Source organism: Alligator sinensis, unplaced genomic scaffold (assembly GCF_000455745.1).
Source record: "Alligator sinensis unplaced genomic scaffold, ASM45574v1 scaffold216_1, whole genome shotgun sequence".
In the NCBI taxonomy this organism is placed as follows: Eukaryota; Metazoa; Chordata; order Crocodylia; family Alligatoridae; genus Alligator; species Alligator sinensis.
The window spans coordinates 2,786,778-2,811,010 of record NW_005841868.1 but is presented as its reverse complement, the minus strand read 5'-3'; the positions used below and the strand labels follow the sequence as shown (position 1 = coordinate 2,811,010).

The 24,233-nt window shown below is 43.3% G+C and overlaps 1 protein-coding gene across 5 annotated transcripts in view; it reads left to right on the top strand.

Moving 5' to 3' along the window:
• The first annotated feature begins 6 nt into the window (after positions 1–6).
• The window catches only part of TPCN1 (two pore segment channel 1), a 65,622-nt gene continuing 41,395 nt past the window's right edge, over positions 7–24,233 (top strand). For 2 of the 5 annotated variants that reach the window (XM_025193098.1, XM_014526271.2), the window contains exon 1: positions 21,107–21,343. In XM_025193098.1, the coding sequence (XP_025048883.1) occupies positions 21,277–21,343 (67 nt within the window). In that variant the 5' untranslated portion in view covers positions 21,107–21,276. Of the gene's footprint in view, positions 20–21,106; positions 21,344–24,233 lie in introns of those variants that run through there. The other 3 variants (XM_025193102.1, XM_025193088.1, XM_006016848.3) reach the window with 2 other exon arrangements.

Below are 24,233 nucleotides of genomic sequence, written 5' to 3'. Positions count from 1 at the left end.
GACGGGCCGCCCGACCACAGTAAGCTGCCGTCCCGTCCCGTCGGGTGCGGGCGCACCTTGTGCCCCGGCCTCTGCGTGTGTGCGCGGAGCGGGGCCGGGTGCCGCGGTCCGCAGCCCGGGGCTTGGAGATGGCGCTTTCCTGAGCGCGTTTGTGCGGAGTGGGGTTCTCCTCGCAGGCGGCGGGTGGCGGAGTGCGGCGCCGCTTCCCGCGAGGAGGTGCTCGCGCGCGCTGCGCTGCCTGGCGTGACAAGTGGCGGTGCTGCGTCCGGGCGGGGCAGGCGGCTGACCATGAAGTTATCGGGAGACGTCGGTGTTGGTTTTCTGGAAGTGAAAGCGAGAGACGTGAACGGCGGCATTGCACACTCGGGGCACAGATGATTATATACCCATGGGGGGGGGTGTCCGTATGCGTATGTCCGTAGGTATCCAGGTTGTAGCCGTATTAGTCTGGAGGAAAAGGCAATCAGGACTCATAGTAGAGATGATATCTTGTGTTGAACCAACAAGATTTTTGCAAAAAAAATCTTTAATTGCAAGCTTTCGAGGTAATTTGCATCATCGCAGATCCTCACAGGAGGGGAGAGGCTCCAGACCAGCTATGAGTTGACTGCCCAGAGGAGTTTTCCATCTACTGACTCCTCTGTGAAATCCTATGAAATATGAACTTTCATTTCTACCCAGGAGAATGTCTACAATCTTTTCTCCGATGCCTGATGAAGGGTGTTTGTGGCTGAAAGCTTGCCGTTAAAGACATTTTTTTGCCAAAATCTTGTTGGTCTAATAAAAGAGATCATCTCTCCTAGGAGTCCTGTGTGTGTATATGCACACGCACATTTCTGAATATATCATTATGACCTGAGTCTGCAGTGTGTATGTGTATGCACACACACGCACGTGGGGGGAGACCCATGGGGGGTGCACGGATGCAGTCGCAAATCCCTTTGATTCCTGTTCCCCACCCCCAAATTTAAAACCAGTTGCCTGAAAGTGGCAGCAGCATTTCTAGTGGCAGCAGTGCTGGGGGAGTCACTTGACTTCATGGCTAATTCAAATCTACCCAAGTCCTTCTAATCTCTTGATTCCACAGATGTTAACGGACTCTTTCTTCTTTCTAATGGTCTTGATGTTCCACTAATTAAACTAGGTATCTAAGTTGTAGCCGTATTGCTCTAGAGCAGCAGTTCCCAACCTGTGGTATGTATACCACCACTGGTATTCCGACAGCCTGTCAGTGGTACGCTTTAACGAATTTATTATAATTACTTTATGTGACAAAAGTGTTCTGGTGGTACTTAAGGTTGTATCATTTTTAAATTGGTGGTGTGCAGTCTGTCAGTTTAGGAACCACTGCTGTAGAGACAAAAAGATCAGAACTAATGGTGGAGGGGATATTCTTTATTAGATGTTTGCAAAAATGTCTTTATTTGTAAACTTTCAGCATACTTGTCACTTTCGGCACAAGCACACTTCTTCAGGCATAGGAGAAAAGACTGTAAAAGTGCTTCTAGGTAGAAATAAAAGTTCATATTTCATAGGGGAGTTGAAGGTGTGGTAAAATCTCCTGTTTGAAACGATTCATTTTATGTAGATTAGGCTCAGAGAAAAGTTGGAGTTGTCTGTTTACGTCCAAGTTTTGGCAAGTAGGATGTAGAGTCGTATTTCCTTCTAACTTATGATGTTTCATATTTCACAGAAGAGTAAAAAGATGGCATGCTCTTCTGAGCAAGAATTTCTTTTGTGGTGAGCTGGGCTCTGTGATGATACAAATTATCTCAAACAATGGCAGGAGCAGGGTCTCAGGTTTCAGGTGGTAAAACTTACTTCCTCCTTGTAAAATTATGAAGATTTAATTTTTAAAATGGGCTAAAATTCAATATCTTCCATGTGACAGGTATCCAGGTTGTAGCTGTATTGGTCTAGAGGCAAAAGGAATCAGAACTCGTGGTAGAGGTGATATCTTTTATTAGACCAACTTGCAGAAAAAGTTCTTTATTTGCAAGCTAATTGAGCTAGCCTTCCTTCTGCAATTCTGCTGTCTGTTAGCTGCTTCTGGTAATGTAATATGTTTTTCTGCTTAGATAGCATTCAGAGTATTAATATTAGTCCCCCAGCATTCTGTGACTTTACTGGATAATTTGGGTGGTCAAATTTGGTGATTTGATGTATAAACCTCTCTGTTCTGTTGTGATGCCAGCTCTTGTAAAATTATCGCGAGAGTTGCAATGTCTAAGTAAAATTAAGTTCGACTCATGATCTTGCATCTCAAGTCTCACCTCAAACTCTCAAGTCTCTGGATTTTTTTCTTCTGGCGTATCTCATGCCCAACCACGTCGGAATTGGCTGCAAAGTCTCTGGGAGCGCAGGCGGGGCCTAGCTGCATGGGGGTGCAGGGAGCCCTGCCAGCTCAGCACCAAGCCTGGGGCTGCAAAGGGTGGGGGGCTGCTCGGGGCATGATTCAATTTGGTGGAGATTTGGCGGCCAAATCCCCAAATCAGAATCAAATTGGAGGACCCTTTAATTTCTCTGAATCGAATCGGAACCCTCTGAATTGATTTGGAAAGGTTCAGCGATTTGGATATAGACACAGCTTTAAATGTTTTTTCTACATACCTCTAGGTAGCAGGCAGTTCATCAATGTTGCAATACTGGTGCACATGGAGGAACCCACAGGAGTGCGGGAGGGGCTCCCCAGCTCACTCGGCAGCAGACCTGAAAGTGGACCAGAAGCACTTCTGGTTGACCTCTGGGTCTGCCGGAGAGCATGCTGGGGGGGGCCCCCCTCGGCTTGGCAACTGGTGGCTCCTGGGTCTGGGGGAGCACCCGGGGTCCCTCTGTGGCGGATTGCCAAGCCAAGCGGGCATGAAGGGGTGGGGACAGCGCGCTTCCCAGCAGACCTGGAAGTGGACTGGAAGTGCTTCTGGTCCACTTGCGGGTTCCGCCGGGGGCCACGGGGAGGGGGGGCGCCATGCTCCTGTGGGAAACTCCATCTGCCCCGGCATCGCAGTGTTCACAAGCTGCACCTGGTACCTCAAGGTATGTAGAAAAAAAATTTTAAGCTGATTTTGAAGATTCGATGCTAATTCTGAGATTTTGATTCAGTTGAATCGAATCGGGGATAGTGATCAGAATCAGCAAATCAAATCACTGTCCCCTATTTGGGCTGAATCCAAATTGAATAGGGCCCATTTTGCACACCCCTAGTGCATGCCTCCTCTTAAAGACCCCCAAGGTAGGGGAGAACACCACCTCCCTTGGAAGCCCATTCCAGATTCTGGCAACCCTTACCATGAAGAAGTTCTTCCTGATGTCTAACCTAAATCTGCTCTCTGTCAGTTTGTGGCTGTTGTTTCTAGTTACTCCAAGGGGTGACCTGGTTAACAGGGCATCTCCTCGTCCTTGTTGCCCTGTCCCCCCCCCCCCGGAAGAATTTGTAGGTGGCTGCAAGATTACCTCTCAGCCTTCTCTTGCAGAAGCTGAAGAGATCCAGGGCCCTCAATCTTCTGGCCCCTAACCATACGAGTGGCCCTCCTCTGAACCCTCTTGAGGTTGTCTGCATCCCTCTTGAAGTGCGGCACCCAAAACTGGACGCGGTATTCCAACTACGGCCTGACCAATGCCGCATAAAGAGGAAGTATCACCTCCCTGGACCTGTCCGTCATGCACCTGCCAATGCATAATAAAGTGCGGTTGGCTTTACTGATCACTTTATCACATTGACGACTCATGTTCATTTTGGTGCCAACAATGACTCCGAGATCCCTTTCCGCTGCTGAGAAGGTCCTCCCCAGCCTGTAAGCGTGCTGGTGATTCCTTCTCCCTAGGTGCAGCACCTTGCATTTGTCCTTGTTGAACTGCATCCTATTCAGCTCCACCCAGTTTTCCAACCTGTCCGGATCCGCTTGGATTTGTTCCGTACCCTCTAATGTGTTAACTTTACCACATAATTTGGTATCATCTGCAAATTTGGACAGAGTGCTTTCCATGCTCTCATCCAAGTTACTGATGAAGACATTGAACAGCACCAGTCCGAGGACCAAGCCTTGTGGGACTCCACTGCCCACATCTTTCCAGGTCAATATTGACCCATCCACCACCACTCTCAGAGTGTGACCCCTAAGCCAGTTTGCCACCCACCTGACCGTGTAATCATAAACTGAATGGCTGTAACGTAAATCTGTGAAACTAGAGTGAGATACCGTATCAAAGGCCTTCTTAAAATCCAAGTACATTACATCTCCCTCGATTCATGTATCTAAGCATTTTGTTTAATGCTATGGAATTGAAATGCACAGTTGACTTTTTTTAGTATGGGAAAATCAAGCTAACTATTTCCGTAGAAGGAAAGTTTTTCTCCCTCCATTGAAGCAATCAATAGGTGAAGGCCCTTTGGTAACAAGGAGTATTTTAAAGGTTTATAATGGCTGGGATTAAAGGAGGGGTTTATGTAGTGTTAGAACAGGGATATCAAATTATGATCCATAGAGCTGTGTTATTCGGCCATCTGGGCTCTTGAAGGAACTTAAATTTTAGTGGTGGGATGAGTGGCAGCAGTGTTAACTCCCTCAGCTCTCTGAACTGATGTAGCAAGGAGCCTTGGGGAATATGGGTTCCCTTTGGGAACTTATTTCAGCAGCAATGTTTTTTTTTGACCCATGTGGTTTCCTGAGCAGATACCATTTGCTCCTCTGATGGAAGTAAGTCAACAGTGTCCTGCAGCCCGGTCCAGCCTGTAGGGCTAAATTAGTTTGACATTCCTGTGCTAAAGTATCACACCTTTTAGGGCAGTGATTCTCAACCTTTTTTTGTGCCAGGACTCATTTGTAAACATTGGCCAGTCCCAACACAGTGCCCCTCACTTCCCACTGCCCCCCACCCCCCAGTGAGTGGAGCAGGGGGCGGGTGTGTGGAGTGGAGGGGGATGTGTGTGAGGTATGGGGGCCCCCAAGCAGCTCCTTGCATGCTGGAACTCTGCCAGCCTGCAAGGGAAAAGCCACAGTTTTCTCCTTTTAAAGGAGAATCCATTTTTAGTTTGTTGATGCATTTTTTTTTTTTTTAAGTTAGTTTGCAACCCTTTCATCTATTCTTGTGCCCCACTTCTGGGTCACAACCCATGGGTTGAGAAACGTTGTTCTAGGGTACTCGTTTTCTACTTCACCCAAGGAGTGGAATCTTGCAGCTCTGACTAGAGTTTAGAGTCTGCTCGTCGCAATAGCACATCCTCTTCATGGTGTATGTAGACGGTAGTCTGAATACAAGGACTGCCTGCCTGCCTGCCTTTCTTTTTAAGGTTCCTGTAGCCTATCATGTCATAATCATTTGAATTCATTGTTCTTAGAAATTACCTTGATGTTGCCATTCCTAGTACATCTTATCAAAGGACATCAAAGTGTTGTATAAACACTTAATAAATAAGTATTATTAACCTCATTTTATATGTGGGGAAAATTGTGATGCTAATGGAGTGACCTTGCCCAGTCGCACTGAGTTATTACTGATGGTGAAAAAAAAATAGTCCATGCGTCCTGACTTTTTGTTTCTTGCTCTAACCAGTAGACCAGGTTCGTCTGGTTTTTAAAAATGTTACCATCCCTTCTCGGTGTAAGGCATATCTTCCTTTTCATACCAAAGTACAGCATGTACAGCCTTGAATGTCTAGGGCAGTACCTGTCATTGAGCTGATGGGGAATTATAGCCTACAACCCATGAATTAGTTCCTATAGAATATATGCCTTTGCCTCCTACCTGGAAATTTCAGTTGCAACAGGTGGAGTCCCCATGTGTTCAGGACGGGGAATATAGTGCAGTGTTATGTAAGGAATGATACCGCATTGTATTTCTGTAGTTTTCTCACTAATGGCTTATGACAAGTGAAATAAATCATTTTTATGCTTTGGTTTGAACAAGAAAACAACTGTGTTTCCTACCGAAGCGTAAGTGTGGGTGGCAACTACCACTGTGTATGCAAAACGTTTTTTTAAGTATAACTTCTTGTTTTCAGGCAATCATATCTTTGCAATATATTCACACTTCCGTTGAATCATTCCAAACTTGGTCTTTGCAGACTAGTCAAAGTAGTTTTGATGGTCTGAACCTATAAAGTTGAAACTACTGATATTTTGCAGTCACATGGGTGGTGGCCCTTCAGCACCAAGATTGAAGAGTCCAGGTTCCAGTCATAGGAAGCTGTGCTTCAATAACAGCTTTTATGAGGGTTCATCACAGCTGTCAAAGTAATGGAATTAGGTCCTATGCTTCCAGGAACATCTGGGAATAAGGAAGGAAGCTTTTTTGTTAAGGCACTCTGGTTTTTTATACTTCAGATACTCCTTCAGTAAGTTGGAGAATGAGGTGAGGCTCTAAGCAAAGCTGTTGCTTGTGCAGTAGATGGTGAGATTCTTTGAACAGAACAAAGTCTCTATATGGAGTAAGGACATTTCAAAATCAACTTGTTTATTATAACTGGAATAATCCAAACATTTAGCCACTTGTACACAAGTGCTCCCAGAGGATCAGGCTAAGGAATGGCTGTCATTGAACATTTCTGCATTTAGCAGAATAGGGATGTTTAACTCCTACCTAGTGGTGGCAAAAATTGGCATATCACCTGAAGGAATGCACACATCTCTTGTATATATTCTTTTTCAAGAATGTGTTTGTACAAGCAGTGAAAGGAAAAAGGATTCTCTTGCAGTAAGTAGTGCCATCATATGTGAACAATGAGTTGGCTTTGAAAACATCTCTTTCTTTCTTCCTGATGTCACTTCTCTAGTGTAGGGAGTGGGTGGAAAAATGTGAAATTGCAATATATCCCTTGATACTCTTAGGGGGAATGAATAGAGAACAGGTTGCTGGGGTTTTGAATATACTGTAGCTATAAGCAAACTGTCTTTGTACTAATACTGTGCTCCTAGAGGAAATGGTTTCACTCTCAAGGAAGTCCTTGAATTTGCTAGCTTTGGAGATAAATGGATGTTATGTCAATTTTGTGGTCAACTAAAGAAGCCTATCATGAAATGAAGGTATTGATTCTGGAAGTGACAATGAGAGACTTGGAAGGTGACATTGCAGACATGCGTCACAGATGATTACATATATGAAAAACTAATGTGTGTGATTTTAAGTAATGAAAAAAGTAAGTGTAAGCAAGGTGCTTGCATTTGACCTGATAAATCTTAGGATCCTTGACAGTAGGGTATAAGAACCAACATGCATTTTCTGCTCAATTTTCTTTAGAAAACAATGTACAACATGCTTTTTCTTACCACTGATATCTTAAATAGCTTCTGTAGGGTGCTTCAGATACCATGCACAGGACTGACAATTTAGAAGTATTAATGCAAGTTCTGCTGTCAGCTCCCTCTCTGACCTAAGCCAAATCATTTAAACACTCTGTGCCTCAGTTTTCCCATCTGTAAAATATGAAATATTCCTACCCTGCAGAAAGTCAAGGAGGCCTAACTCGCTCTTTATGAAGGGCTTTTCTTTTGTAGTGCTATGCATTCTTTTATTTCAATGCATATCTTTCCTAGTTCTTCAGCTGATTTGAGGAGGAGTTCAAAAACACAAATGGTAATTTAGTGTCTAACTGCTGCTTGTCCCTGAAAATCTTGTCCCCAAGGTGGCAACTCTATATTTTATGACTTTTGCTAGTGCTTCCATAATAGCCCTCTGGTCCACATGATGGATATTTTATAAGAGCAAGTTACCAGTGGGGGAAAACTGTTTCCAGTAGCGCTGAGAGATGGAAACTTCTACACAAGAAATTCAGTACCTGGAAAGCTAGGGTATTAGTGAGTTTTCCTTCAGCACTGTTTATTTTTCTTTCTCTGATTATTGGTGTGATGAGCCCTCTTAACTTAGATGAGGGAGGTGAACACCGCTATTCAATGTGCGTTCTGTTGGGAGATGTTCGTATTCTCTTGTCTCTGAGAAGGCACAGTTCTACTGTGCTGTGCTTCTTATAGATCAGTGTGTCCTCAGGCTGGGTCTAAACTGTGGGGCTCCTCACAGCTGGACCTAGGACCACTTAAAGTGAGATGAGTGGTATGGAGGTTAATGCAGCTGCTGATCCTTTTTTTTTTTTTTCTTTTCCCTCCCCACTTCCCTCCTCCAGCTGAAATGCATCCCCAACAGGGCTTCTTAAACCTGGATTTCAGCAGCAGGCCTTTTACCTCACTTGCCCACCCCTGAATTCATGGCCCTTCCAGGAGATTTTGAGCTAGAGCTGACCTGTGGATTATATCTTTTACACTCCTGTAATACTGTATATAGTTCCCTGTGTCTCCTTTTTGCTGAAACCTTGAGAAGGTAGTACTTTGGTTAAGGTCAGATAAATATGCATGTTTGCTATAATAAGATTATTTCTGATTTCTTAAAAAATTTACTCCTTGTTACATTTTCTATGGTGGCCAGATGATGGAAAGACATCTGTATTAAAAGATTCATGACCCAAGACCACTAGGGATGGTACCTAATGACTAGTAATTCTGAACCAAGCCAAGCTCTGTGAAGGCTTGTCTTGCATTTATCTTTAACTGGTTGTGCCTGCCTTGTTTTCTTAGTCTTAAGGGTGCTCTGTCTACATTAATGTTCATATTGTAGGTTTCACAATAGGGCACTTTGTTGAAAAGGAGCAGCTGCACTATTGGATTCCTTCATACAGTAAAAGTTTCATAAATGATTTCCTCTTATCTGTCTCCCACTTATACTACTTCTAATGGCCCAGAAATCAAATCCACTTTTTCTACATAGTTTGGATGTACAAGGTGAAGGCAGTCTCATTATGAATTATACAGGGCTCCAGTACTGTAAAGGAAACTTGTTTTCTTCCTAACTCCACCACCCAGGGCGCGTCTACATGGTCATTAATGTGCATTAACTTTAGTACCTCCATTGGGAGGTACTAGAAAAAGGTGCACTAGCCTATTTAATGTGTACAGTATTAGCAAATGTGCATTTTTTGTGATGCTTTAATGCACATTAAAATAGGCTAATGAGCATTAAAGCGATTATGTAGATGCATTGCCAGAGTTATAAAATTCAATATGTTTTATATGCACAGCATAAATTATCAAGGAGACTACAGGGAGGGATTGAAGAATCTGCAAATTACCTATCTCATCTTTTGTGTAGAAAAGTTGTCATCCTTTTCTGTTTTCCTTCTTATTTTGTGTGTCTTCCTTCAGTACATCTTTCACTTTTTTTCTGGTGTTGGATCAGAAAAACAAGCTAAGCATTTTTCTTCCCAGGCTGACTGTTTAGTTGAGGGATGCATAGACAAATAGCATTGGAGGATTATTTTCCCATTATTCGAACAGGTGGTCCTGGAACTATAAAAGATTTTTAAAGAGCCAGGAAACGATCAGATGGCAATCCTGAAATGACAACTTTTCATCTGTAACCGGTCACTCCTCAACTACTGCCGCTGACTTGGGAACATTTGGCTCAGAAAGCGGAACAACAGTTGGAACCAAATAACGATTAGTTTTTCATGGCTTCCCAGGGAACACATCAGTTTGTTTGTTTTTTCCTCATTTTTGTGGCTCCTGCAGATTTTTAGGGCATTGTAGATGCAGGGTGTTGGTTATGGCCGAGCTTGCTTACTGGCAGATTAAAATGAACAAAAGCTGAGCATGCTGAGTTTGCTCATCATAACCAATATGATGCTTCTCAGAACTTCCTTTGCCCTTGGTATCTTCACCGAGGAATCTTGCCTGCTGCTGTCAGCCCCCCTGTGTTGAAATCCCATTTTACCCATCCGAGTGCTGTACGAAGTGCTGTATAAACTAAGCAGCATCTGTGCAGTGGTTAGAGTTGTTGTTGATTTGTCTTTTCCCTATTGCCTTGGGGTTCTAATCTCAAATTTGCTAGGAATAGAATTTATGAGCCAGAACACACAATATCTGGTCCTTAAATTGGGAAAAGTGGAATGAGTTTGATGGGTCTCTTTATTGTTTTTGATAGGCTCTGACCTTAGATCTGTACTTTGTAGGGGGTTCCACTTGTTCTTAGTACAATATGATTGTACAGGGTCCTTTTGTGTTTGGTAAGAAGCCTGGTACTCCAGGATGAGTGCTTTCTTTCTGTTAATTTTAGTAGTAAACTGTGGGCATAACTCTGAGCTTCTACTGGTATACTGCTAAACACTTGCATAGAAAGCTGATGCTTCCACTTAACATTCCTCCTCCCACCCCCGCAAGTAAAAAAACATTTTTTTTCCAACCCCTTGTAACCATATTAATGGTGGATAATTTCACAGATAGGGAGATATTATAAATTTAAGGTCAGATTGGCTGTGTCAAGAACTTTGGAGACAAAAAGTCATTCTGTAAATTCTTTACTGCAGCCATGCTGGCCTGGTGAAACCTATTCATGACCTTGTTTTATTTTAGCTTACACTTTTGGATTTTTAATCTCTTTCTATCTGTACATGCAAATATTAGACACTTGGATACCATGAGGTACACTGAATATTTTGTGCAGTTAATATGGCATGCATGTATATTTTCCCAATCTGGGGGTGTGTGGTCCTCTTCTAACAATATTTGTTTTTTTGAAGATTTTTTTTTTTTTACCATCATCAATACATTGGGGGGGCAGGGGGGTTGTGGGGAGCTTATGCAGAGGGATAACATAACCCACCTAAAGGATGACATGAGACATACAAGTGCATTCAGGCACTTTGTTAAATGAGGGAGATGCCCATAAAACCAAGAATGGGACTGTACAATAGTTCATAACTGGGAGCAATGAAAACCCTCAGGGCCCAATCCCAAAATATTGCCATTTAAACAATAACCAGATAAGAGAAGAGGGCAAAATAAACTTTCTGTGTGTCCTTCAGAGTTAATGAGATTTCTGATCTGTCAGCTGCAGAGCTCAGGCTACAGAAGTTGTGGATCATGAGAAAATATTGCATTATTTCTAACCAGAGAGGCAAGTGCTTTGTTGGGTAGGGCATTGCATACATTTGCATAAATAAACAAGGAGTTAATTAGAATTATGCTGGGCATGACTGGAGTGATATTTCCACACAAGCACAACCCCCTTTCCTCCCTGGACTTCTCAGCCCTCCATTAATCTGGTGTTTTCTTGAAGAGGAGTTAGAAGTATAGAGCCATGGTCTAATCCCGATTGCTCTGTTCATCTCAGCAGTTGCACTGAAGTTGCTGGGCTTTGTCTGAATGAGGAGAGCAGTTTTAGCTCCCAGTTTATATGCTCCCACAAGACATACCTTGAGGAAGGCAATCCATGGTGTTAATGCAAGCCTTTTCAATTAATGCTTGTAGGATGTGAAACAGCTGAATCAAATTAGTTCACTTGGCATCAGTGAATCATCACAGAAATTGGAAAACACTCCTGATGTTTCTTAGTCACCTTTTTACCGTTTCATGGTAGAACCAGCTTGTTTAGCGTGTTGGTCAGACCAGCAAAGCAGGAGGTGGTAGAACAGATCAATTGATTGCAAGCTGCCTGGGTGGCATCCCATACAGTTGTACTGTGCCACTGAAGTGTTCTGTTCTTTCTGCAGTCTGGCAACTTGTGAAGCCAGCCAGTTACATCTCTTGGTGCACAGCATGCTGCATCTGAAATTGAGAAGCAGAGTTTCAGCATAAAGGGAAATGGCTGGTCACGCAAAATACTCCCCTCTTTTTAAACATGAGACAGGTGGCAGGACCTCTGTATTTCCATCCGTTGCAAAGAGCTGGCTTCACAAAACTGAAATAACAAACCAAATAATCTAGGGTAGAAAATTTAACTAGAAAAATGTGAATGATAATGGTAACTGCTTAGGAATGTTTTATTAGATTCCTAAAAACACAACTGAGAGGACTACATTGGTTAAAACAGCTGGTATAGCTTGGAGGAGAAGAGAGTGCAGCTAGGGGGGAGAAAAAAAAAGCTTTATAACAAAAAAAAAAAAAAAAAAAAAACACAACAAAACAAACAAACAAAAAAAATAGATGCTTTAGACACTGTAGAAAATGGACAGGGAACAATCTCTTACCTGTACATTTAAGGACCCAATAAAGGCGTTTAGGAACAAAAGGAACGCTACTACAGTAATAAGTAACGCTACCAGACCAGTTACTGGATGGTAGAATTGGCAATAATAATGTGAAAGTGGACACCACATAAATATTTCTGTTCAGTATCTGGTGATGGTGGGGGAAGCCAAACGATGTATTCCTTTCCATTGCAATGGTAACTTAAGGAGGAGTTTAAGCAGCTTCTGCTAAAGCTAGACCTTTTTAAATCATCATATCTGAATAACTTGCACTCAAGAATTTTAAAACGGTTGGCTGAGGAGTGCTTTGAACCATTAATATGGATTTCCAATAAGGCTTGGACATTGGGCAAGTTCCTGAGGACTGGAAGAAAGCTAAGATACCAGTCTTTAAAAAGGGTGAAGGGGATGACCCAAGTAATAGATCTGTCAGCCTGAAAGAGATTCCAGACAAAATGACAGAAGGCCTGACATTGGCCTTGCTTAACCAAGTAATAGGGTGCAAACCTAATTAATGCCAGTTAATATTGGTTTTTAGAAAAGAGGTCTTGGCAAGCTAAGTTGCAAACCAAAAGAAAGAAGAAAAGGATACTTTTTATTGACTAAAGGTAACTATATTAAACTGAAGTAAGGCATTTGACTTGGTTTCTCAATAAAATATAGTTTGATACCAAAACAGTAAAAACAAAATATGAGATGTAATAGATCAATTAGAACTGGTCAACTGACAGGTTTCCAAATGTAAATTGGAAATGATCACTGAGCAGGTGCATTTCTACACACATCTGTTCCTGGCCCGATTTTTTTTAATTCTATTTCTTTGCATGGAAGAAAACATAATACAAAGATCATTGGACATTATTTTATCTGTATCTGTAGGGTGTGGTAAATAAGAGGAATTGTCACTGATACTACATGATCCATATAGTTCTGAAAACAAGCTGCCCACAAACTGAGTGTATTTCAATATTGCCAAATACTTCTCAGAAAAGTCACTCCCTCTCCGATCTCTCTGTTCTAATCCTCAGAGGGAACTTACAAAACACCTTCCATAGACAAGCCTATGAACTTCATTTCATAAATCTACTGGATACAAGAAATCATGGACTTAATGTAGACATTGGATTTAAGGCACGTTATAATTTGCCTGACATCTGATACCCCAGGTAACCTGCCTTCAGCTAAACACTTGCATTCCTTTACACATTACCCTCCCTTCTCCCCCTACCATCTCTACCCATTGTCTTCCAAATTTCCATTCGTTTGCATTTTCACAGATCTGCATATTGTAAATTAGCTGCTTTTCTACCTTGGAGAACACACAACACTGACAGTGTCTCCTTATGCCTGATGAAGGGTGTTTGTGGCCGAAAGCTTGCAAATAATTTTTTTCCAACTATTTAGTTGGTCTAATAAAAGATATTGCATCTACCCAAAGAACTTTGTCTGCCTAGGTGCTAACAAGAATAAAGAGCATTGATTATATGTGAACAATGGAAAAAGCAGTGAGTCTGGAGAAAGACTTGCAGTTTGTAGTGGATAATCAAGCTGAATGTGAGCTCCAAGTATGACACTAACCAAAAAAAGCTGGTGTAATCCTTGGATGTATGAATAGGAATATTGAGTAGGAATAGAGAATTTATGTAGTCCTGCCATTGGTGTCACCCATAATGGAATGTGATGTCCAATTCAGGTGTCCAAATTAACCCTTGGAACAATTTAAGAAGAGCTGTAGTAGATTCTGCATTACGTGTTTTTCCGAAAGATGTGCCTCACCCAGACTATAGGTTTAGGACTTGAAGCAGGAATTAATTCAGAGAAGTCCTATGTCCTCTGTAATATAGGAGGACAGACTAGATGGTCACAATTGGTTTTTCTGAAGAATGTGAATAGAACTGAGTTTTTCAACATCATGAAGCTGTACTACAATAAGTATAGTACACACTTTGTCAGCTGTTTTGCAATTAATTCAATATATATAGCTCCCACTGTGTTCAGTTCAAATTCTGCCATGAAATTACCATTACATTTTGTTAATTTAATATTTTCCAGTTTTATTTTTTCATCAGCAGTTGGAACACACACAGTTAAACATGCATGTTTGCTTCTCCCCCAGCTTTTTTTTGGTTGTTCTTCTCTTTTTAAATAGTTTCCAGAGAACCATTTTGCTGATATAAAAGTGATACCACATGTCGACCCCCTGCTTCCGTGCTGTTTCGTGTTTCGTGCTTCAGGCATCTGTAACATGATTGCAGCAAATGTTTCCTGTAGAGTGAGCCCCATAGGTACAAGTGGTTCCCACCAAGAGGTGGTGAGGGGAAAAACTTATTTTGGTGTCTTTCTGGTGTAAATATTCCCACATGATTTTTGTGTGTTTGTGTGTGTGTTGGTATACAGATTAAACTGTTAGTGAAAAGAAATGATCAGAGAAACAGCAGCTGTTCTAGACTTGATCCTCTCCTTTAGTATGCTGGATTTTTGGTTGTAGCCATGTTGGTCTAAGGACATAGGCAGGCACGGTTCTTTGAGTAGATGTGATATCTTTCATTAGACCAACTGCGTAGTTGGAAAAAAGATCTTGGCAAGCTTTTGGGTGCAATCGCCCTTCTTCAGGGATAGGGAGTCTCTGCTGTTCTGAAACTCCAAGGAATGCACCCTTCCAAAAAAGCCATAAGGAAGGAGCAACCATTTGGAAAGCTAGTGGTGGCTTGAAGGCTGTTCAGCTGAGATGAGTTGGTAGGCTTGCCCATGGCATACTTTGACCGTCGAGGGCCATAGTCTCAATTGTCTAAAAAAAGAATTTGATGAACATATACGTTGTGCTGTGTCACCATAAGAAAATTAAACACATCTAACTGGTTTCCTTCAGACAATATACTGTGGAAACGCTAGTATATGAGAGTAATTAAGGTAGTATCACACTTTGCAGGGGCCAGCCTGTTTTGAAAGTAACAGAGATGATAATGTATTGATGAATAGTAGTGGTGCAATCAGCTTGTTTTGGATCCCTGCATAAGCAAAGCTCTTCATCCACTCATGTTGTCACTCACCCAGACAATCACTGGTGGTTGCAGTTAGAAATCAAGCTTGGGTTTCTCTCTTGGCAGAATTGCTGCTCAGAAAACACCAGATTGTAGTGTAATCAAACATCTTCCCAAACTACCAGGAAAATCCAGTGGGCATCATTTTGGGGGAAAAACAATTAGAAAGATTCATTTAGCAAATGATTATCGTACACTTTCAGGTTTTTTTTTTAAACAGTGGCACATTCCTTTCCTGTCTCTTTCTTTCTGTTTGTTTTTTTTATATTTGGAAATTAAATGTCTAGGCTTAACACTAGGGTGTGTTAAGGAAATGCATTAGTTCAAGGATTTAGATACTGCTTTTCAGATTTCTTCCTGTAAAGTTTCCAGGTTTTGGATGCTTTGCTTTGTTTTGTTTTTAACCATATTTTCTAGCATACAGCATGAACCTTTTCCCAAAATTCAGCTGCTGGGAATTGTAATGTACATTATAAGGAAAGAAATATGGTAGCAGCAGTTTTTTGCTGCTTAATCCTCTGCCAGGGGAAGATGAAAGTAAACCTGCAGGCTGTGGACCCCTCCCCCCACCCCATCTTTTAAAAAATAAGGTTGTGTTTTTATAGGGGGGTGGTGGTGTATGCAAGAAGATACAGTGTCTTTTTGCGGTTTTCACTAAGGGCTGCTTGTCTCTCCTGTTCAAAACCATAAGGCAATACTTTGTTTAGCTTGTAGAACTGGAAACTTGAACCCAATTCTTTTTGTTTTGTTTGAAATTAATATTACATGGTTTTGTGGAATCTGTGTATGTGTCAGTAGTTAAATTCCTGTAATGAACTAATCTTACCTGTGTATATACAATGCCCTTATCATAGTTATGGCAGACAATTAACAAGATTACATAATCATAAATAGTGAAAAGAATTGATAAAATCAGATTCAATAATTTCTGCAAAGTGTTTTTTGTCTTTACTGTGGTTTTGGCTCATCCTCTTTGCAGTAGAAAAGTTGATTTGTCAAGGACAAAATGAACAATGTGAAACTAGTTGCGCTTTTGACATTTTAACTGTGCACAAGAAATTGAAATTGCCTTTTCTTTTGAATTCCAGCATGTAGAAACAAATGCGGCTCTGTATTTAGCCAGTAAAAAGCCTTTGAAGTTATATTAATATTTGGCTTTAGCTACATCAGTACAAAAGGAGCAGGTACAGTTTTCAGTTATTAAGAATGTTTGAATCTTTCTCTGCTTATAACAGTTTAAATTCTCCTTTATGTTGTTGCTTCCATAACGCGTCTCTGTAGGCATTGCATGCCAAACTGAAAAAAGTTTAGTGGAAGAGGGTACTGAGTACATGACTCCTGGTGTGGCTCTGGGAGTAATGCAGTTGGAAAACAAAGTATTGGTGGTAAGTAACTTATTTTTCATGGGATGCTAAGTAGCATTTATAAATTGACAAATGGTCTTCATATACTTATCCCAAAAATATTAACTGACTCAGTGGCTTTTGAGCCACAGTGAAGAATCCTGGACTTTCAATCAATGGTGCTCTTGACTACTTGGAATCCTAAAGTGTCCTGAATTTGACTAGTAGGGATATTTAGACAAACTAAGCTGAAGAGAAAAAACGCATCCAGGTGCCTTGTGTATTTACCGTACATCAAAGGTATTTGAAAATTCTGCAGTGATCAAGCTTTCCTGTAATAGGAGCAATGTAGGAAACCAATGCACAAGGCAAAACCACGTGACAGAATAAAACAGGGAGAAGAGACCCTTGGAGAACAGGTAGCAGATGGAATTCTCTATTAATAAGCATTCGTCCAGCGCCTAGGATAAGATTATAGAGTACAGATGCAAAATGGGGTCTGTAAGTGCACATCTTCTTCTGTTGCTGTACTGAGGGAAATTTATCTTCATCCTTGCTCTCTGGTGCATTTTACATCTAAGTTTAGAGAATGCCCTGTACATGCCAAATGGAAGGCAAAGAAATGACTTTGGGAGGAATGTGAGGTTTGTTTATTTGATTTTGAAAGGATTTGTCTTAGTTTGACAAGGTTCCTTGGGTGAATTTGATATCTTTTATTAGACCAACCCAAATGGTTGGAGAATAGTTATTAAGCAAGCTTTCGGGTTCAAAAACCCTTCGTCAGGCTCAGGAAGCTGCAGCAGTTGGTGTGTGCTCTTCCTGGATGGAATGAAAAGTAAACTGCACATTAGTAGCTTTATTTAGATGGGTAGGATATGTCCATCTGTCCCCCACCCCCACCCAGTGATGGGCACTGAAAGACCACCCCCTGCCCCCAAGGGAATAATGTGCCATTACATACCTCAAGCAAACATGGTTCCTTCAACTTTCCCATTTAATACAGCTGACAAATATTTTTTTAGCTCTCTATATCTCTCTCTCTCTAAACCTATATCTGAAATAACAAGCTACTGGACAGACTGATTAAGTGTTGTTTGTGTGTAAGATGTATCAAACTGCCATGTACCTCTCACAGCACCAGTATATTAGCAGGACTCTTGTTCCACAAATGAAAATAACTTTCAGATTCCTGATTTGTGGCACGCTAAGTTAGTACACTGTCATGACCCAAAAGGCATGATTGTGTGTGTGCGCTTCGGCACCAGAATTATCCCCGTCAAGTTGCAGAGCATTGCACAGGAGAGTTTCCTGTTGCAGAGGAAACCCCCGGTGCAGGGACGAGTTTCCCGCCTTTTCTGCAGCTTCTTTTGCAGAGTGCATTGCTCATGTTGCAAGAGGAATGCACGGTGCAAAAGAGTTCCCGCCACCGGTATGCAAATTTGTTCCCCGTGATTGGCTAGTGCTAAATTATTCACACGTGGCGGCTAACGATTGGCTTGTTAGCCGTATAAGAGGCTTGAGCGGTTTCCGCCCAAGCCGAAGAGGACTCCACATCCATCTCGTGGGGACTCTGGGTAGATGGCAGGGTAATAGAAACCCTGTATAAGATCCAGAGGAGCGTGGTGGCCTGATCCACCGCCCACCTCTTCCCGTCTTCGAACGCAACTTTTATAAGACGTATTTACGATTCCTATTTTGGTGGCTCGTTCACCCAGAGCATCCGGAGCTCTGCACCGTGGAGCCTAGCAACCTCCACAAGACCGTCTGTGTTGTTTGTCTGTAACTGCAACTTAATCAAGTTTTCCAGCCTGCACCACTGCCATCTCGGTGTAAGTAAACAATCTTTTAAACTACCGATACGCGTCCGTGCCTAATTCCAGCTCGAAGGCTTTCCCTCTCCGCCCTGGCGTGCCCGGGCTGCTGGCCACAGCCCGCGTGCAGCGCGAAAAGGGCTCGGGTCACTCCCGGCCCGCACATACACCAGCTTTTAAATATATATCACAAGAGATGGTAGCACGAGTTTTGTACTCATCTGGTTAAACATGCTGTTTCACTGGGTTGTATTTGATAAGATGAGCTAGGCAACATGGCTGATAAAAACAGGTGATAATATATACAAGTGGCTTACCATGCTGAGGGACATCTGTTCAGCTTTCATGTATATTCAGCTCCCTGTAGTTTGCATGATGATAACGTGAGGGTGCCTCATGTTTATGAGGTAATAACTACATTCTGGACTAAATGCTAAAGCAGAAGTCTAGGCTGTTTTATAGTCTTGGTTATTGCGAAATACAGAGATATAGGTTTAGAGAGAGAGAGAGATAGAGCTAAAAAATATTTGTCAGCTGTATTAAATGGGAAAGTTGAAGGAACCATGTTTGCTTGAGGTATGTAATGGCACATTATTCCCTTGGGGGCAGGGGGTGGTCTTTCAGTGCCCATCACTGGGTGGGGGTGGGGGACAGATGGACATATCCTACCCATCTAAATAAAGCTAGTAATGTGCAGTGTCTTCGTAGGAGTGTATTTCACAGCTATGGCCACTTCAGTGATGACATCTTTCTACTGGCTTCTCCTGGCTTGAAGCGGAGTCCTCTTAGCCACAGGATGCCAGTCAAACAAAGCTGTCACAATAAACAGTGAGTGAGAGAGAGGATGTTGACAAAAGCAGTCTCTGTAGTAATGGAGCTTTAAAAATGGAGCCTGAGATATTTAAATAGACTGCCAGTTAAATTGTGCCTCTTCAAAGCAGGTAAGGCATCAGTGGATTGTGTTTTCATTGGCCTACTTTATCTATATCAAATCAGCTGCATTTTCCATGTGGCTTTCAGGGTTATCTTCCTGCAGAGTGAGTCCAGCCCCGAAGCGACAAAGATATAGTCCAGAAATGTCCAACTGGCACTCAAAAGTTGGACGGCCCTGATTGTAGACTATCGTGACCTGGCATGTGTGAAGAGAGGGCACAGTCGTTTAGCCTGATGAGTGCAGGAGAAGTGAATCTGTTGTGATCCTGAGACTGTTCTCTGTGTTGATAATTGCAAGGTGGTGATACTGATATGAAGTGCTCCAGACCAGTTCTTTAGGATCCTTCCCTCCATCAGTCGCCATCGCTTCTGCTTTGCTTGGATCAAATTGTTTTTATTCAGGTCTGTGGAACATATTCCTATCTGTCCCAGAGTCTGGAGTATTCATATTTTAAGAAGGATGTGGATCTGTTATGAGGTCCAGTCATTTTTCAGTCTCCTCTCGGTGGCTCCATATTTTTTTTTATTTTTTTTAAACAATAGGATCGAGTAGCATGTGGCTCTCAAGCATGTAAGGACATCTGGAGAAGGAAAACCATTTCCTGTTTCTCTCTGAAAGAAACAAATGAAGTCTACCTCCTACAATCACATCCCTCCTTACCAAGTCATCAGCTGATGTAAAGCCATCAACAGTGCAAGATGAGGATGTCTCCATTTTTTTCCATCCTCCATCATGATCACCAGTGCCTGGTTGGCTCTGTCTTTGAATCCTTGCAGGAAGTGTATGCGCTTCTGGAATTGGTTCCCTTCTTAAGCACCTGTTTGGAGCTGTTGGATGTTTGCCCTCACTTAGTGAAGCATTACTGAGCTGTCAGCAGTTAACCCCAGCAGTGAAGTATTCTAGCTTAATGGAGGAATGTAGGCTAAAGAAATGTATGTATTGGCAAAAAGTAGAAATGCAGGCACTAACAACAAACCTCAAATGAAATGGAGATTTAAAATGGCTATTTGTACCTAATTAAGCCCCATCTCACTGCAGTCCTTAAGCCTGTGGTGTGTTCTCTACTTCTTAAGGCTGATACCCTCATTTCTAGTGAGCCTGTTTTTTCCAGCTGAATTTCCATGGGACTTGCTTCTAAGTGTTTTTTCCCCTAAGAGGAAAGTCCTTTTATTGATAGATTATGCATGACTCTGTTGGTGTTGATCCAGTTCTGGAAACAGTGCACCTTTCCCACAGATCTCGGCAGCAGAGGTTTGCTTACCATGTCAGCCCACAGAGAATGTTTCCTTTCCTTGATGGCATCAGGGAGCTTTTTTCATAAAGGGAGCTATTTCGGTCCAGGAAAGTTTGCATCCCTCTCTTTTATGATGGCATATGGAAACTATTTACACAGGCGCATGCTGTGCTCTAGTGAATGGAAATGTTGGAATCCCTGCAGTATCATTTTGGTTGACTTGTGTAAGCAGGCCAGCTGTGTGTTTTTTGTTGCGTTTTTAAAGTGAACATTTGGGATAAGTTGCATCAGGGTGGAGGAAACATTACCATCTGCGAATGGCTCAGCCAGTTTACTGCTTCACACCCTTTGTACTGTGGACTCCACCAATATCTTTTTAATATTCTGTTTGGAGTGGGGGTGTGGAGGGGAGGAGAAGAGGGCTGGGACTTCTTTAGTTGACCAGTCAGCACTTTACAGCTAATGGGAAAGGATTGACTAGTGCTTGCTGGACTGAGCAGATTGTGCTGTGTGTCAAAATAAAAGAAGGCTGAACCAAGGGCTCTCTAGCCAGAATCCTTCTCAGAGGCTCTGTATCCAGTAACTCAACCTTTAAACAACTGAAAAATCAAGGGCATCCTGCTTTTGACAAATAAGGCAGAATTTTAACTGCCTGACCTAAGTTCCCCTTAGGGACAAAATGTTCTTTGGTGGGGTTTGGGTTTTTTGGGGCTTTTTGTTTGTTTTGTGAAAAGTCAGAAGTAAACTTTTCATTCTTTGACTTTCCCTTGAGTGAGCCTTGAAACTGTGTAGTAACTTTAAGAGGAGGAAAGAGACTATCCAGTTGTTTTCTCTCCTCTTTTCACCTGCTACCATCTCCAAATACTGTGCATCTGCTTCCCAAAGCAAAGGAAGGAGCTGCCTGCCATGCACTTAGAAGATTGTGAGAGTCCTGTGGAGAGATCTTGCTGTCTGATTGAACTTGATGCTAATGGTAAATGCCACTGAGGATGTTCTACAGGATGAGCCGAGTGGAGGGTTGCATTCATCTGTCATTGTTATCTTGGGACCAGCTAAGGCTATTAGCTACCTGCATGGCTGCCAAACTACTTATTATTTTTTTATTATTATTTATTAGCCAGATGATGCTGGTGCCTTAGGGGTCCTAGATCAACCTTCTGGTACCCTTTTGGGATGAGCATGTACAATAAATATAGTCCTATAAATAAGTGGAACCCTTTGCTTACAAGCTTCCCATTCTCTGTACAACTAGCACAGAAACTGATTTGGTTTGGGGAAGAAAGAAGGCATATTGGTATTTAAAATTTTGTTTCTAGGTTGCAGTTCTGAAAGTTGTTTTCATACTCTCTAGTTTAGTCCCTTTGGGACATCTCTTTTATATTTCAACATTTTCTAGACAGGATGCTTGCCGCTGAAAGGTTTTTACTTAACCTAGCATGACTTGTTTTTTCTTGTGAAGAACAATGATGTGATTCCATTCTAGAAAAGGTATCTTTCCTAAGAACATAATGGTATGGGTTAAAGAAAATGTTTGTAAAACTACAAACGCTTGTTAACTTTTAAGGGTTTTTTTGTTGTGTTGTTTTTGCTGCTCTTAAATGTTTCAGGTTGCTGTCAGGATATAGTAATAGTAAAATTATTTTAACCTAGAGTAATTAAATTGGTGTTAATACTTCATTGGCTTTCCAGTCATTTGTTAGTTAGTACTTGCATCAAACTGGTCTGGGGGTGTGGAGGGACAGTAGGGATCACCCTCCTGCTTGGCAGCACCCAGTGAATCCAGGGTTTGTTTGGTTTTTTGTTTTTTGTTTTTAAAAGGGCCAGGAGCGTACAAGGCAGTTACCTACAAGACTGCAGGTGGAGAAGCTGTAACCTGTAAAGCAGGGGCAGGCAATTATTTTGGGTGGAGGGCCACTTAATGAGTTTTGATGAGGTGTCGAAGGCCACAAGGGTAGCCCTGGCCCTTGGCAGGTGTTCCCTCCTCTGGTTGCCATCTTGTGACCAGAAGTCCTGCCCCCTAACACCTGACCTTTGCCACAGAGTTTCTCCCCTTGCCCAGGAAATACTCCTTTTGGGGCTGGGTGGGTAGTTTGCTTGTAGAGTGTGTGTGGGGGTAAGGGATATGTGTGGTTGGGGAGATATGTGGGGTGCGAGTAGATGCAGTTTGTGGGGGCAAAAGAGGGGGGTGTGTGGGGGGAGGGGACTTCTGGGTGTGTGTGGTTATGGTGCAGGTGGGGTGTGTTTGGGGTATCACATGGATGTGTGTGGGTATGTGAGGGAGTGTGGGATGTATGTAGGGGGTGTGGGGTATGGTTGGAGTATGTTGGTGTGTGTGTATGTGTATATATGGGGTGTGGGTATGGTAGGGGGACGGGGTGTGGGTGTATGTGTGTGGGATGTATATAGTGGGGTATGTGAGACAGTGTTGGGTGTGTGTGGGTATGGAGGGGGGTGGGGTGTGTGATGGAGCATGGGGTTATGTGTGGGGTGTGGGTAGGTTGGTTGTGCATGTGTGGGGGGCCTCCCCCCTACCTGTTCTATGTGATGTGGCACAGCCCAGCCTGGGGGGGCGGGTGAGGGGTGCCTGCCTGGCTCCAGTGCACTGCAAAGGGCAGGAAAGAGGCTGCCTCCACCGGCGGTAACAGAAGCCCCTGCAAGAGGGGAGGGGGGACAGGGAGCCGAGTCTGGCATCACCAGCTCTCTTAGTCTCTGTCCCACACCTGTCCTGCAGGGCTGCAGCCAAGCTTGTGCTGGCTTCTGCTGCTGTCACTTCTCTCACCTGCCTGCCTGGCGGAGCTGCACCAAGTACACGCTGTCTCCTGCTGCTGCTCCCCCTCCTGTCTGTCCCTGCCTGCTCATCTGGGCTTTGTGAACAGCAAAGCTCCTTCACACCCCCTCCCTCTTTTCCCCTGTCTATCCACACGCTCCCCTGCCCCGCACGAGCAAGACCAGAGTGAGCTGCAGGCAGAGCCCTGAATGCTGCAGCTTTGACTCCCTACCTGCTGCCTGGAGGGCAGCAGGGACAGGAGGACTTGCTGGAGGTTGGGGGAGCCCCGCACTTACCTGGGCAGCGGCAGCTGTCCCTGCTGCAGTGCTCTGGGCAGCAGGTAGGGAGGGGAAGCTGCAGTTTTGAGGGAATGGGGCTTTGCCTGCACCTCACTGGTCCTACTTTTGCGGGGCAGGGGACTATGTGGATAGAGTTGGGGGAGGGGAATGAAGGAGCTTGGCTGCTTACAAAGCCTGAACGGACAGACAGGATGGGGGAGTAACAGCAGGAGCAAGTGTGCGCTTGGTGCAGCCCCGCCAGGCAGGCAGGTGAGAGAGTCTGTGTCCCACACCTGCACAGCAGGGCTGCAGCCAAGCCTGCACTGGCTCCTGCTGCTGTTGCTTCTAAGGGAGCTGGTGATGCCAGGCTCAGTTCTCTGTGTCCGTCCGTCACCGGCCCTCTTGCAGGGGCTTCTGTTGCTGCCAGTGGTGGCAGCTGCTTTCCTGAGTTGCTGGAGGCTGAGGGAGCCCAGCAGTTCCCTGGGCAGTGGTAGCAGCAGGAGCCCTGCTCAGAAGCTGTGCCTGCTGGTGGGGGAGGCTGGGAGCACAATATGCTCTGCCTGGGGCAGGACTCCTCCCCAAGCAGAGCACAGTAAAGGCAGCCGCAGGCAGGGCTGGATACAGTTAATTGTTGGGTGCCTGCCTGCGGGCCGGATCTAATCAGTTGGCGGGCCAGATGTGGCCCATGGGCCGTATTTTGCCCACCCTTGCTGTAAAGTAAAATAAGACTGTTATACATGGGTGTTTTGATGATAATTGTGTTGGTTGGAGATAAATATATGTGCTGCTTCTATTAGTAAGAAGATGCATCTGCTGAA